At 46.2% G+C, this 15000-nt stretch overlaps 2 protein-coding genes across 4 annotated transcripts in view; one reads left to right on the top strand and one right to left on the bottom strand.

Annotated features, from left to right (window-relative positions):
* The window catches only part of galnt1 (UDP-N-acetyl-alpha-D-galactosamine:polypeptide N-acetylgalactosaminyltransferase 1), a 42012-nt gene extending 35033 nt beyond the window's left edge, over positions 1 to 6979 (top strand). For both annotated transcript variants that reach the window (XM_062539369.1, XM_062539367.1), the window contains exons 12-13: positions 1165 to 1299; positions 3827 to 6979. In XM_062539369.1, coding sequence (XP_062395353.1) covers positions 1165 to 1299; positions 3827 to 3973 — 282 coding nt within the window. In that variant the 3' untranslated portion in view covers positions 3974 to 6979. The remainder of the gene's footprint in view (positions 1 to 1164; positions 1300 to 3826) is intronic.
* Positions 6980 to 14540: 7561 nt separating this feature from the next.
* The window catches only part of tmem245 (transmembrane protein 245), a 14660-nt gene continuing 14200 nt past the window's right edge, over positions 14541 to 15000 (bottom strand). For both annotated transcript variants that reach the window (XM_062539364.1, XM_062539365.1), the window contains one exon: positions 14541 to 15000. This exon is cut by the window's right edge and continues 1845 nt beyond it. The gene's annotated coding sequence lies outside the window, so the exon portion shown is untranslated.

Genomic DNA, 15000 nt, shown 5'->3' with positions numbered 1-15000 from the left:
TGTGTACAACATGGAGGGTCTCATGCCAGTTAACCCACTCTAGCTATATGAACTCTCCTAGCAGTCTATAGCCGAGGGAGCCATCTTAACAGTTGCCGTGTGTGTGTGTGTGTGTGTGTGTGTGTGTGTGTGTGTGTGTGTGTGTGTGTGTGTGTGTGTGTGTGTGTGTGTGTGTGTGTGTGTGTGTGTGTGTGTGTGTGTGTGTGTGTGTGTGATCTAATGAGCTGTTAAAGTTAAACATAAGAATTTGGGGACAAAGCAGCTATGTTGCACAGGCACCTTGAGGATTTCTGTCTTAGCTGAAAATGCGGAGACGGTAGCATCAGCTAGATAACTTATTTCATACAAATGTAACTCTTGCCATTTAAAAGCATGAAGGTTCTTTAAATGTTTAAATAAATAAAAGACAGCTTTGCGCTCAAAGTGATCACAACCACTTGCAGATGATGTTAAACGGTTTCACTTGGACATGAAAGAGCCCTGAGAAAAACAATGGCGGCTCAATGGGGCATGGGCTTACTGTGATAGGAGTGTAGTGAAGGAAGGGGGAGCAGTCCTCACTCGACCTTGCCCTCCTCAAATACGCTAATCCAGTGTTTTCATTTCCCACCAAAGCTCTGCCAGGATTATTGTTAATAATACTAGGTCACCAGGGGATAGATTAACGACTTGACTTCACCGTTTTGCTCCTGTTCCCACATACAGTAAGAGAAAAATAGCATTTGAGAAATTGCCTGTGTGTGTGTGTGAGAGAGAGATGTATGTGCTCATATGGTGGTGTCCCAGATGCAGCGGTCACACTTGCTTCTAGGATACCAAGCTAATTACCCCTCTGGTCCAAACCACCAGCCCATTCCAGCCTCATCACAACCTCTGGAAAACGCTACAGACGCTTCAGACTCCTGAAGACAGAACTGATCTGAACTATTCATTCATTTATTCAACGTTATTTTACTCTGTTTAGTTTTTCTTTCTTTTCTACCTTTTTGGCTTGAGCTACTTTCTGTAAACAATTGCCACTGACATGTGTGGCAATAAAGTATATCTACAGTATCTATCTATCTATCTATCTATCTATCTCTATGTAACACACACACACACACACACACACACAAACACACACACTAAGCGTGGTATGACCCCTGACCTCTGTTGTGTTTTCAGGTGTTCTCGTACACGGCCAGTAAGGAGCTGAGGACCGATGACCTGTGTCTGGACGTCTCCAAGCTAAACGGCCCGGTCATGATGCTCAAGTGCCACCACCTCAAAGGCAACCAGTTGTGGGAGTACGACCCTCTGGTGAGTGAGTGTGTGTGTGTGTGTGTGTTTGTGTGTGTTTGTGCCTGTTAAACCTCAACCTAGAGTAACCTTTAGCTGAAATAAAATGCTCCTGTAGTTTGTGTGTGTCAAGCCGAGATTTATAGCTTGTGTGTGTGTGTGTGTGTGTGTGTGTGTGTGTGTGTGTGTGTCTATTTGCACACGCTTATGAGCATACCCATGTTCATCTCACAACCCTCAAAGCCAAGTGTGCACATATTTGTATGATTGGTAATAAATGCCCAAGGGCAAAGAAGTCAGAAAGCATCTAGCTCAGCACATTCACCCCCAAACCAGCCCTCTGCATGGGCATGAGTGTGTGGCGTCTGTGTGCGTAAGTGTGTGGTTGTGTGCGTGTGCGCATGTGCCTGTAGCTGTTGATTCACTACTCCCATGCTTACTCAGTGAGCACGCACATAGACACACAGACAGACGCGCGCACACACACACACACACACACACACACACACACACACACACACACACACACACACACACACACACACACACACACACACACTGTTAGCTGTGAGGGTTTCAGATGGAGGCCATTGTCATTCAATCTAAATGTCCAGTTGAATGCTCTTTTTAAAGCGCGACAGAGATATAAAAGACGAGAGAATGGGGTGAGAAGAGACCAGGGGGCGGAGGAGAGAGGGAAAGGGGGAGAGGGTGGAGAGAGTGTGGCGGAGAATGGACCAGAAATCACTTCACATTCCAATTTCAGAAACACTCCTCCCTCCGTCCCTCCCTCCCTCCCTCTCTTCCTGAAGAGGGGGAATTACCAGGCTCTGGCCAGAGAGGGAGGCTGGCTGAAGGAGAGCACAGAGGAGACGAGAGAGGAGAGGAGAGGAGAAGAACAAACAGGCCATCGGAGAGACAAGCTGTGTGTTTGTGTGAGCGCGAGATGAGAGGCTTTAGGCTGTTGTCTTGTGACCATCGCGGAGGCCCAGTGGTGCTCTGTGTGCAGACTGCAGCAGGGGATGGGGGTGGGGGGGGGGGGGGGGGGGGTCTGAGGCGGCGCAGTCCTGGGGCTCAGTCACTGGGCGTCCCAACTGCACAAAGACAACAGTATGGCTGGCCTCTCTGGCACGCTGAGAGAGCCTCGATGAAAATGGAGCGGTGTGCTTGATAGACTTACAGGAAGCATTAGCCTCACTGAGGCAGTTAAGAGGGCTAAAGGTAGGTAAGACTAGCTGGATTGAAGACGATGAGGTGTGTGCGAGCAAGTGTGTGTGTTTGTCTAAATGTGTGTGTCCGTCTAAATGTGTGTGTCCAATCAGATATAGGAACTTACTAGTCACAGAGCAGTCTTTGTGAGAGCCTGGAAGAGTAAGGGGATCTCCTGCGCACACACTCACTCCCTCTCACATAGTTGCAAACACACGCTTGCTCACTCACTCTCAACTGTAATCTGGCCAGCCATTGGAGTTTGTGTGCTGAGTCATTTGGGTAAATGTGGGGGTTAGTTTCATTTGTTAAAGAATTTATTTATAAATATATCCATCTACGTCAGTGTTTGTTTAACCATTAATCATTGGCATTTCGTCACACCCAGCATGTTTACCAGTCAAGTGTGTTTGGTCAGGTAAACAGTGGCAAGCGTTGTTTGTTTTGTTCAGCACGCTTGTATCAGATGGGATGAGAGTGTGTTTGTGGGTTTGCATGGATGTAGGCAGATAGCCGGGACTAAGATAAAGCTCAGAGAGCTGCTGGGGAGTGCAGGTGGCCTGTAACCCAATCAGCATGCTGGGACTCGCGCTGCTAGCGCTTTCTCCAGCACTGCCACACACACAAGAAAGGTCATGCTTCAAGGTCACTACAGTGCAGTTTAGGAATCCATACGACAAGTTCACATATACCAATATACCATACACTACTGTCACAACTGGAGATCTTTCTGTGTGTTGTGTGGCAATGACTACATCTACATCTGTATGTCTGTATCTGTATATATTGTATGTATTGTAATGCAATGCAATGTAATGTAATATAGGGCCACAACTAACGATTAGTTTCACAGTCAATTAATCTGACGATTATTTTCATAGTTGATTAATCTGATGATTATTTTCGTGATTAATCAATTAGTTGTTTGATTGATAAAATGCTAGAAAATGGACACAAAAATCTCGATAATCTTTTTCCAAAGCCCGAGTCTTCAAATGTCGTCTAATTCACTGTCATAGAGGAGTAAGTAAAGATGAAAAAAATCAAGTTTAGAAAGCTACAATCAGAGAATTGTGACGTAATTGCCTTAAAGAATAGACTGATTAATCAATTATCAAAATAGTTAATACGGCAGTTAGTTAATAATGTAATAGTCAACAACTAATTGATTGATCGATTAATCATTGCATCGTACCTATATGCTATAATAATGTAATGAAATGAACTGTAATTTAATGTAATTTAATGTAATGTAATGTAATGTAATGCAATGTAATGAAATGTATCTGTTGGTCTGTTTCCCTGTGTGTGTGTGTGAATGTGTGTGTCCCGTGTGCAGCGGCTGACCCTGGTGCACGTGAACAGTAACCAGTGCTTGGACAAGGCCTCGGAGGAGGACACGCAGGTGCCCAGCGTGAGGGACTGCAGCGGCAGCCGCTCCCAGCAGTGGCTGCTCCGCAACGTCACACTCCCCGAGATGATCTGAGCGCGTGCGCACGTGCACACACACGCACGTGCATGCGCGCCACCCGCGCCCGACGCCGGGGAGACAGGGTGACGAAGGAGAGCGAGAAAGAAAGGAAGAAACAGAGAGAGAGAGAGAGTGGGAGAGATTTAGGACTGAGATGTCTTGAACTCCTCTTTTTTTTTCCCCTTCGGTGATGGAAGAACAGATCAGCCCATTATTTCACCCGATAGATGAGAGAGACGGAGAGAGAGACTCTGTCGTTCGGTCGCTGCGAAGAGAGAGACATCAGTTTGGTGCGCTCATCGTCCTCCACAGAGGAGCATATCAATTATGTTTACGAGACAGCCTTCCTTTCTGTTTGTGTGTGTCTGTATGTGTGTGTGTGTGTGTGTGTGTAAGAGGTGGTAATGTTTGCTGGAGTGTGTGTGCATGTGTGTGTGAGATGAGAGCGGAAGAGTCTCTTCCTTCGGTATTTTTTATTTAAACCTTTTTAACATTTCAGAAGGAGAAGAGTGAGCAGAAATGAAGCGTGTGTGTGTGTGTGTGTGTGTGTGTGTGTGTGTGTGTGTGTGTGTGTGTGTGTGTGTGTGTGTGTGTGTGTGTGTGTGTGTGTGTGTGTGTGTGTGTGTGTGTGTGTGTGTGTGTGTGTGTGTGTGTGTGTGTGTGTGTGTGTGTGTGTGTGTGTGTGTGTGTGTGTGTGTTGGTGAGATGCTATGGAGACATGCTCATGAGATGGACTGTGCAGGCCCCCAGTGGACCCCTCCACTGTGCGAGGGCCAGCGGGGGAGCTGAAGGACCTCCACACCAGAGGAACGGCTCCCCCTGTTGCTGGCACGCAGAACTGCTGACCGGGTGACCTCACCTGTCAATCAAACTCGAATCCGCAGGGAGGACCGCCCCAACCTGAGGAACTCAAAAAGCGCGTTGATCATCAGTTAATCAATCAAGCTAAAATCACTGATCATTACACAAGGTGTCAGGCTCTGGCCAGGACTAGGATGAACAAAGTGGCTGGACGGGATCTCTTCCATATTCATGTGGATGTTTGTTTTTTTGAACTTGCAGCAAAGAGGTTGTTCTTTTTTTAAGTTACTGATTTGGTGTTGATGCCAGTGCCACATAAGTGCTCATAGTTTTGATTTCAAGTGTTGACGTTGAGCTTCTCTGTTTACCTGTTTTGTTTTGTATTGATTTGTGGCCTGTGTCTTTGCCGATGTGTGTAGCACGTAAACACTTACACACACACACACACACACACACACACACACACACACACACACACACACACACATGCGTGCACACAGACACACATACACAGAGAGGTCCGTGTCTTCCAGGTGACCTTAGCACTTCCCTCTTAAAGTCAATTACTCAACTGTTAGACTTGCTGTCATATCATTTATTATCACCATTACGGAAACAGTGTTTGCATGTTTTCTCTCTGTGTGTGTGTGTGTGTTTGTGTGTGCGTGTGTGTGTGCACGTGCACGTGTGCGCACACATTCATTCAAGGGCGCATGCGTGAATGTGTGTGTGTGTCTGTGTTTGTGCATACACCATGGACTGATCACTCTAAAGAGATTCAATCTTTACCTTTTTTCCGTTGATATTTCATTTTGGTTTACTTTGTGTCATTCTTTGTTTGTTTACATGTGTGTGAGTGAGTGAGTATGCATGTGTCTGTTTTTTCTCATATCTGCCCTGTTTGGCACTCACAGCATGCGTTGTGGTGTGGACATGTGGGTCTGTGGGAGTGAGCTTATGAGTGGATGACTAGATACGTAGGTGGACGTCTGCTGTCCTCCCCCCCGACCTCTCGTGACCTCTCGTGACCTCGCGCGTGTATGAGGAGCACCCCCGCGCACAGCTCTTCCTCCGACGGTCTCCTCTTCCTCCTCTGAACTCTCTGTTGCCCCGTGAGACTAAAGCTTGTTACGCCGCCGCTCCGCGGAGCTTTATTTTATCAGCACTGAGATGTGAGACTGTTCAAAGCCCCCACTTCTCTCAGAAGGAAAAAAAATCTCTTCAATCTTAAAGAACAGAACACTCCGTAAGAGTGACTGGCTGTGAAATCAGCCGAATGGTACTCGTCGTTGTAGCTTTTTGAAATGTTAAACATATTTCTACTTTAGAAATGGCATTATTCTAATGATTCACATGGGCTGATGCCAGTTGACGTGGCGCGGGACGGTAGAAGTGGTTGCAGTCAGACGAGAGGCTGGACAGGAATGTCAGGATGAAGGGGACAGGGGAAAAACCATGATGTCACACTGACGCAGCAGAGGCGCAGCCTGGGGAGGAGCAGATCAAGGTTGTGCCAGGAGCCAGGGAGGCAGGATCCCTCTGACTTGGCTCAGCTGACAAGGTCCTGGAGGTCAAGTGATAGCAGTTTGCGCAGTTTGCGCAGTTCCCTCCCCCCCTCCCCCCCACACACACACAATGACGTCATGGTCTTTCATTTCAGTCCTGTGTGTTTTGTGGTTTTGAACATCGCTGTTGGACATTTTTGGCACTTACAAGTAAATACAAACTGTACAAAATAGACAGAATGACAGAGTGACCCTGGCTTTCAGGACGAGTATGACACTCATGTAGTTTTTGCCACTGACCACACTGACTTCAATGGTGCCATTTAGAACTATGATTTACAAAGCAAACATGGCAGCATCCAGTGTGTTTGTTTCAGTGACTGGCCCTGTACTTTACTACGTAGATGCTAACGCTACCGCTAATGCACAGCTTCCTCCAATCTAATGATACCTCCGTGCTTCAGACAGCCCACCGCCCCCGTACATCTCCACTCGTGTGCGCATGAGTGTGTGTGTGTGTCTGTCTGTCTGTCTGTGTGTGTGTGTGTGTGTGTGTGTGTCTGTGTGAATGTCGAGTGTGTCTGTCATAGTTTTTTATAGGAAATGGAGGGATGTGTTGAAGAGGTAGGAAGAGGAGATGATTGAGGAGTGCTCTCTGGGCTGGAGTGATCCACGGGCTGGAGAAATAAAAACGTTTACACAACATTCCGGAGTCTCCTTTTGCTGTCAGATTTTTCATTTTACATAAACACACATTTGATTCACACATCAATAAAATATGCAACTTCCACTAAACATCAATACGAGCTACTAATTAAACTACAAATTAAAAGCGCTCTTGGCTTCCATTCACCCACACCAGCAGCGCACTTCCTGCCTGTTTCTGTATAAACACAAACACAGCAGATGTTTCCTTTCCCCACATCTGCTCAACCTCACAAGTTCCTTGTGTCTGCCTCTGCTGACACACATTACACATAGGCCTACAGACACGGCCACTTTTTCTCCCAGTCTAACCTACTAACACCACCATTTTCTCCTCCTGTCTAATTTACAAACACGACCATTTTCTCCCAGTCTAACCAGCATACACGACCATTTTCTCCCAGTCTCACCAGCAAACATAATCACTTTCTCTCCCAGTCTAACCTACATACACGACCACTTTCTCCTCCAGTCTAACCAGCAAACACGACCACTTTCTCTCTTAGTCTAACCTACAAACACGACCACTTTTCCTTGTTCATAGAGCACACTGTATCCACATACATGCCTACACGTCCACTTTCACAGTCACGCTCAACTCCTCTCTCACCTTCACATGCTTCGTGTGGGGATGAAATCGCTACTGATTAGTCCCATACATATCACTTTCGTGCTTCCTTTAATTGAATATTGATTATTCATTTGGTTCCTAATCAGTGTTAAGCCTCCTCCTTGGATGGTAAATGAAATGTGTCATCCCCATGCAGGTACACGCAAAGTCATTCTCTTTTTTCCCTTGCCTGTTCTTTTACAAGTCGAAAACCTGCCAAGGGCAGCCTGACTTAAAGGGATATTCCGCCATTTGTGGAAATACGCTCATTTTCCACCTTCCCTCGAGCAAAACAATCGATATTTACCTTGTTCCCGTTCATCCAGCCATTCTGTGAGTCTGGCGATACAACTTTTAGCTTCAGCCTAGCATAGATCATTGAATCGGATTAGACCATTAGCTTCTCGCCTGCTAGCTTCATGTTTAAAAGTGACTAATATTTCTGGTAATTTTCCCATTTAAAACGTGTGTCCTCTCAAGTTAGAAAGTGCAATAAGACCAACAGAAAATGAAACCTGCCGTTTTTCTAGGCTGATTTGACATGGAACTACATTCTCATCTGGCGTAATAATCAAGGCAACTTGCAGCTACTGGCACTACTACTGCTTGATGTCTATGGGGACTATTTTCAGATGCTGCGTACGATATCACTGCGCCTATGGTACGTTTGCAAGTTGCCTTGATTATTACGCCAGATGAGAGTGTAGTTCCATGTCAAATCAGCCTAGAAAAACGCCAGGTTTCATTTTCAGTTGGTCTTATTGCACTTTCTAACTTGAGAGGAGACACGCTTTAAATGGGAAAATTATCAGAAATCTTAGTCACTTTTAAACATGAAGCTAGCAGGCGAGAAGCTAATGGTCTAATCCGATTCAGTGATCTATGCTAGGCTGAAGCTAAAAGTTGTATCGCCAGACTCACAGAATGGCTGGATGAACGGGAACAAGGTAAATATCGATTGTTTTGCTCGAGGGGAGGTGGAAAATGAGCGTATTTCCAAAAATGGCGGAATATCCCTTTAAGAGTAAAGTCTTGAAGCCCCCCACCCAACAGTCAAAGGGCTTCTCTATTTTGCACTCGTGGACCAGAAAATGAGTGTGAAGCCACAGCCCACAGACTCCCAGTCCGTTCAGTCACAGTGTGGCGGTGCAACACATGGGGAGTGGAAGATACTGGGCTCCAGGCCTCAGGGCCAGACCTCCTACCTCTGTGTTGCTCCTGGTGCACACAGGCGCGCACAAAGCCCTCTTTCTTCCACGGCTCGCGCTCCGCACCTCCAGCTGCTCTCCTCAAAGCACAGAGCCGAAGAGCCCAGCGCCGGCACCTGAGGCTGAATCAGTGGGGCGCCTCCACGCAGAGACGCAGCGTCTCCCACTGAGTGGCGCTCAACACACACACACACACACACACACACACACGCCGAGTTGAGAACAACACTGGCGGGGGAGTGGAGCCAGACATATGTGCCATCATCATAAGCATTCCTGTACAACAGCACATTTACATGATGGCCTGCGGACAGATGGGCGCGCTGGCAGAGAGGGCCCGTTGGGCCGTCCTGGAGGAGAGATTGGAGAGTGTGCGGTTCCCAGGCCAGCCCCAGTGGTCTGGCACACGGAGCGTTTTTACTGGAGAGGGCGGGAGCCGCTCCCCGGGGACGGTCCGCACGCGCCCCGCCTCTGGGCAGACGCCCAGGAACTCCTCATCCTCTCCCCAGGCCCGCCCTGGTTGCTCAACAGCATGCAGCGCACACAGAGGACGAGAGAGAGAGGCCCCGGCGAGAGGTCAGGAGGCCCAGGATGTTAGACTAGCCTCACCCCGACACATAGAACCTCTGTGCCAGGCACATAGATAGCCCAACTTCAGAAGAAATACAGTACAGTACATACAGTACAAGCAGGGCCTTTACTGAGGCTGGGTGCCCCTCTGCTGCTCACTCTACTCACTTGTGGCTCACTTTAGGGATCTTTACAGTGCAGAACATTTGCAAAGGTATGCTTACACGTTTTGAAAGCCTTTTATATGTCTCGTCTTTTCCGTTAAAACAGCTCTGTGTGTTTCAGCAATGATGGCCATCATCAGGGCAAGGCCAAAAGATATTACAGGCGTTTTAAATGCATAACTCCCATAAATGCCTCAGATCTTTGCAACCTTTATGAAACGCACTCGCCTCCTGTGTACTTAAAGACATTAGATTTCAAAACTACTGTAGGCTGTAGGCTGAGAGCAAATGACCCAGATGCATTTGATAGATGAGTTCCAATGCAGTACATCAGCAGTGGTGTGTAAGGCCATGGCTGGTAATCGTGCCTCTTACCCTCAAGCAGCGGTGCACGGCCCCAGGGGACAGCACCTGTCATGGTGACGGGGGAGCATCTTAGACAGGTGTCCCCAGGTGTTGCCTCCTTCAAAGGAGACATCTGCTGCCTCCCCTCCTTCAGTCCACGCATCTCATCAGGCTCCGCGCAGCACATGTTTGGACCGGCCACCTCCTGATGGGAGCGCGTGGGCTGCCTGTGATGGACACGCCTCTCCGTGGAAGTTGGCGGCGGCCTGTGAACTTTACACGGTGTCGGATATTTTTGGCGGAAGCCTTTTGAAAAGGAGCCAAGGGGAGGTATGAGAGCCTTTCTTATTCATCCACAATCGGACATCTGTGACCCTCACAGCACAAACAGATGCAAGCAGAGCTGCCAACTTTTCAAAAAACCTTGGAGTGAGATTCTGTCGGGGGTGACCAAAAGTTTGTCCCGCACTCGTCACGATACCAACATTTTTGTTTCGATCCCGATACTAAGTCAAGAATTGTGATTTTGATACTTTTTCGATGCTTTTTTTAAAAACAGTTTTAGTTTGTTTGGTGATTTAATCATCAATAACCTAATATTGAAGATTGTGTGATCATTCACACCAGTGGCCATCTAAGATTCTGCTCGACCCTCCACACACACAAAAAATGATAGTCATATGTTTCTAAATGATATCATATATTTTGGAATATATATATAACTGTACATATTATTTTGTTGATAATGTTTATTATTTTACAATCTGCATAATTATTAGTAGCTAAAAAAGTCTTTTGTGCACTGATTTCAAGACTATTACACTTACTCATAGGCCTACTGTAGGTCTAATTGAGTGTGCATTAATAGTGTGTGTAATTGAGTGCCTGTCGCTTTAAAAAAAAATACGTGAGGTAGTTTTCTATCTCACGGTTTTACGCGAGTGAAATAAAAGTTGCATGACAAGGATATGTGGATGCAATTAATTTTGCTTTCTGTGTCATTAGATAAAATACATGTTCAAAACACTAACAAGTCGAAGGAAATCGTTCAGGGATCATATAAGAGATGAGTGTCTTCTGTCTTGCAATGTTCCTTTAGCCTATGATTTTAGTGAGCACTATGATTTAGCTCTCTCCAGAAGTTATTTATCCACACGTTAAACAGTGTGCAACAAAAATGCAACAAGTAGTCTAAAGTTACATGTAGGCTAGGGAATCAAGTTCATCCACACAAACTGATTTCTTTCAAGATTAGAGAGATTTTAAGAGAGTGAGTTCTTAGGCCTATGATTTGTGACATTGTCATACCAGATTGCAATTTTCTCCCGCGGGTGTCTCCTTCTGTCGCAACTGGACAGGGCGCCCGGTTCTCCCTATACGCACACTACGCAAGTTGCGATAGGGCCCTGCAAGTAGGCTAAATGAAGGCCCCCTCCTCTGTCTTCCCTTGAGCCAAGTTAGTGACAGACAGGTAGGCATATGCAGACACAGCGACAGTGTTTCGCTACATTACAAGAAGATGAACGTGAATCCGAAAAAAGAAGAAACTTAACGAGAATGAAAAGCAGGAACAGCAGTCGGCTAAACTTGCGTTCGTCTCATGGTTTGATGTCCACACCTCTCCAGCGCGTGTTGCTGACCTAGCTTAGGTCGACCACACAAGGAAGTGAATCCCCTGAATCTGAAGTGAATCTGTCTGCGGCTCGCTTGCCAGCCTTTCCCAGTCATGGCAAAGTTGTGATAATGTATAATCCCATGTTCCGTTTTTGAATGCGGCGACTGGCTACATTAAAAGAAGAAGGAAAAAACCCGCTTCTTTAAATGCGCTCATAATTACGTGCAGCTCGGGATGCATACACGCGAGAACAGGTCGAAACGAATCTGTGATTTCACTCTTCCCATACTATACATTTTAAATAAATAGGTTTACAATATTTTAGTCGAGCTTTAGTTGGTTTAGATACAACTGCAACTGAACGTATGCAAAATGGAAAGTAGCCTATAGCTGTGCCGCATGGGCAATAGATAGGCTACATATCGTAAATTAGACATATGAAGTATTACAATTATTATTTAAAATAGTCTACGTTTGAAAAAAATATTGAAGGGAATCAGGGGAGCCAGTTCAGTAGCTATGTCTTTGGCTCGTAGCCTACTGCAGACACAGAAGAACGGTCTAGACCCTTACAAAAAAGAACTGCATAACTTCACGTGTCAAACCACAAATTTCCACAAGTATCGAAACTGTAGTTTTATTGCCTATTTAAATACATTATATTTACATTTGCTGTGAAGGTCCTTTATGGGGAAAAACATTATATTTGGTCATTTCTGTTTTGGGATGATTGTATTAGGAGCACTGTTATGTCACATAATATACATTAAATATATATATATATTTTAAAAAGGTTATATTTTTGGCCCTCAGCGTTCAGGTAGTAAGGAGGGCCCCTTAGCAGGATTTTGCCTAGGGCCCCATGGAGGTCTGAACTGGCACTGCAACTGGATGTCTATGCAATAGGGTTAGCCTACAGTGGTACAGTGGCGCTTCTTAGCGCCATATAGCCTACCGTTGGGGATTTTTAAAATGAACGAACGAGTCTCAGCCCAAGATCAGATTTTGTTTTGCGTGAGAAAATGGATGTATGGCGTGAGTGCGTGTGTAAACAGGCAAAATCGTGTGTCACACACCGAAAGCGTGAGAGTTGGCAGCTCTGTGCAAGTGAACCTGGCCAGCTCTGTTCAAAACTGTGGGAACGAGAGAGGAACTTATCTCGGTTACCGAGAGGAAATGATACAAATACTGAGGTCTGAAAATTATACAGCAAATATACAATTACATGTGCCAGAAATATAATTGGTGACTCAGCTCAGTACACAGAGCCTAATCGGCTTAATCAATGCTGATAGTAATAATTACCCTGCGAGTTCCACACTTGTGATTGTGTTTCTTTTGTGTGCCAGAGAGAAAGAGATTCTTTCTCTGAGCCAGTTAACTTCAGCACTCAAAATGGTTATGATGTCAATGGTGACAGGCTTTACAACACCAGTATTCAACACCTACTCATCGGCACGTACGCCCTCACACACACACACACACACACAGACACACACACACCTACTCACACTCATACACACACGTCGCCTGAACTCTTACACACACTCACACACTCATACACACACGTCTCCCCCAACTCTCACACCTCATCAGTCTATTCTCCTCTGTCATTTAACGGATGAGAGCACTCTGTAATGAAGCCATCAGACAGACAGAAGCATTTCGACAGAAAGAAGAGGAGAGGGAGCAGGTGAGGAGATGACCGTGGCGACGGAAAGAGAGAGAGAGTGAGGGAGGGAGGGAGAGTGAGAGGAAGGACAGAACGGAGTGGTGCGGAGCGACCCATTCTACGCCCACCCCCCCCTGTCCACCCCCTCGTCAGCGCAGACTCGGGGACAGGAGTGGCAGGTGATGAGATGACGGGGGGGCGGGGAGGGAGAGGGAGTCAATATCCCCCTGCTCCCCGTGAGAGAGACAAGTGAGCGCTGATCGATTTCAATCACGCCGTTCCCGTGGGCGGGAGGGGTCACTCAAAGGATGCCCTCAGACTGGGTCACAGAGAGGCCCCTTGTTTGCAGAGAGCAGCGACCTCATCAGCCAGCGATGACCTTTGATAGGTTCCAAGGTCACACCCTTTGGTCAGTGCTGTAATAGGAGCCTTTAATAAGAGCGCGACCGCTGTTGGCTCACAGATACTGGTGGTAAAAGGAACCTAATCTGCCCACCTGGTGTGGGTGTGGAAGGATACGGGGCATTGTCAGTTCTTTACAGGGCTGCCCAGACCACTGCCTCCGGTCACAAAAGAGACCAGTTGATCCTTGTGTCAGGGCAGCAGTGTAGTGGTGAATGAAGGAATATGAATTCATATGAAGTGAAGGTTTGTGAGAAGAAAGCGGTTTGGCTGTCCTCTGTGTTTGTTTTTGGTTTTGGGCTTCTGGAGGGAGAGCGCTGAGGGCAAGTATCTGCCCTCCGCTGGAGAAAATGTGCCATGTGTGGAAAACCCGATCCAGCCGTGAACCCTCCCCACACGACTAAATGCCCCTTCCTCCACAAACCACAGAGATCATCCCATCCTTCCCCATTCCTCGCCTATTGTCTATTGTCTGAGTCAGCTGTAACCAAAACAGCACGAAGAAACGAGACAATCCATGAAACAAAACACTCATTCATCACAAGGCCACATGTATACTTTGTGTGAGCCCCAACTGTGTGCTCTGCAGAAAGAAGAACAACCACATGTATTTATGCTACTGTCATTTGTCATTAAATGAAAGGATTCTTAGGAAGCAAATCTGTACCTGAAATACATGCCCCGGGGGTTGCGTGTGGTTCACCAGCGACTTGCTACATGACAGAGTGACATTGTCCTCGTCTCATTGTTCTGTGCAGCACTTCCTGAGGGCTCTCTTGAGCAACTACCCTTTACAGTAAGAGCAAGAGACGCACTTTGAACACACTCTTTCTTTCATCATGCTGCGGTGGCCCAGTGACTGTTGAGAAAAGTGTCAGTGTTGAGTGTGAATATGCGCCAGCGGAAGCACATTCCAGTGTGAGCATGGCAGCTCTCCGCCACCCATGGACGTGAGTCTGCAAAAGCAAATGCTATCACAACAACGTGAATATTTCAAACCTTTAATCAACCTGTGAATGTTGGTAAAAAACACGACACTCAATAGGGCGAACAAAAAAGTATAGTGATACTAGAACATATAGTAATACTAGAACATACACATATGAACAACACAGCAGTGTTATTGTGCCTAAAGAGAGTCTAAAATAATAATAAAAAAAAAACAAACCATAAAAACAAAAAATAAAAAGTTAAGAGTACTATTTGTTGTAAACAGTAGCAGATTCTCCAAATATGTTTCACCTTCAAAGTGCTTGTAGAGAATTTGGTAGGGCATGGACAAAAGGTGCATACTTAAAGATATCTAAAATGTAAAATCTTAAGGTCACTAACTTAATGATAACTGGCAACTGACCTTTGCCTGCTACATACTCAACCCAACTTTAAGGCCGGAGAGGAGTGCACTTTTAAGATGGGAACAAGGCAGTGGTACCACAGGGTCACAT

Source organism: Sardina pilchardus, chromosome 6, assembly GCF_963854185.1.
Source record: "Sardina pilchardus chromosome 6, fSarPil1.1, whole genome shotgun sequence".
In the NCBI taxonomy this organism is placed as follows: domain Eukaryota; kingdom Metazoa; phylum Chordata; class Actinopteri; order Clupeiformes; family Clupeidae; genus Sardina; species Sardina pilchardus.
The sequence above is the reverse complement of the archived record's forward strand: the minus strand, read 5'-3'. Positions and strand labels throughout refer to the sequence as shown.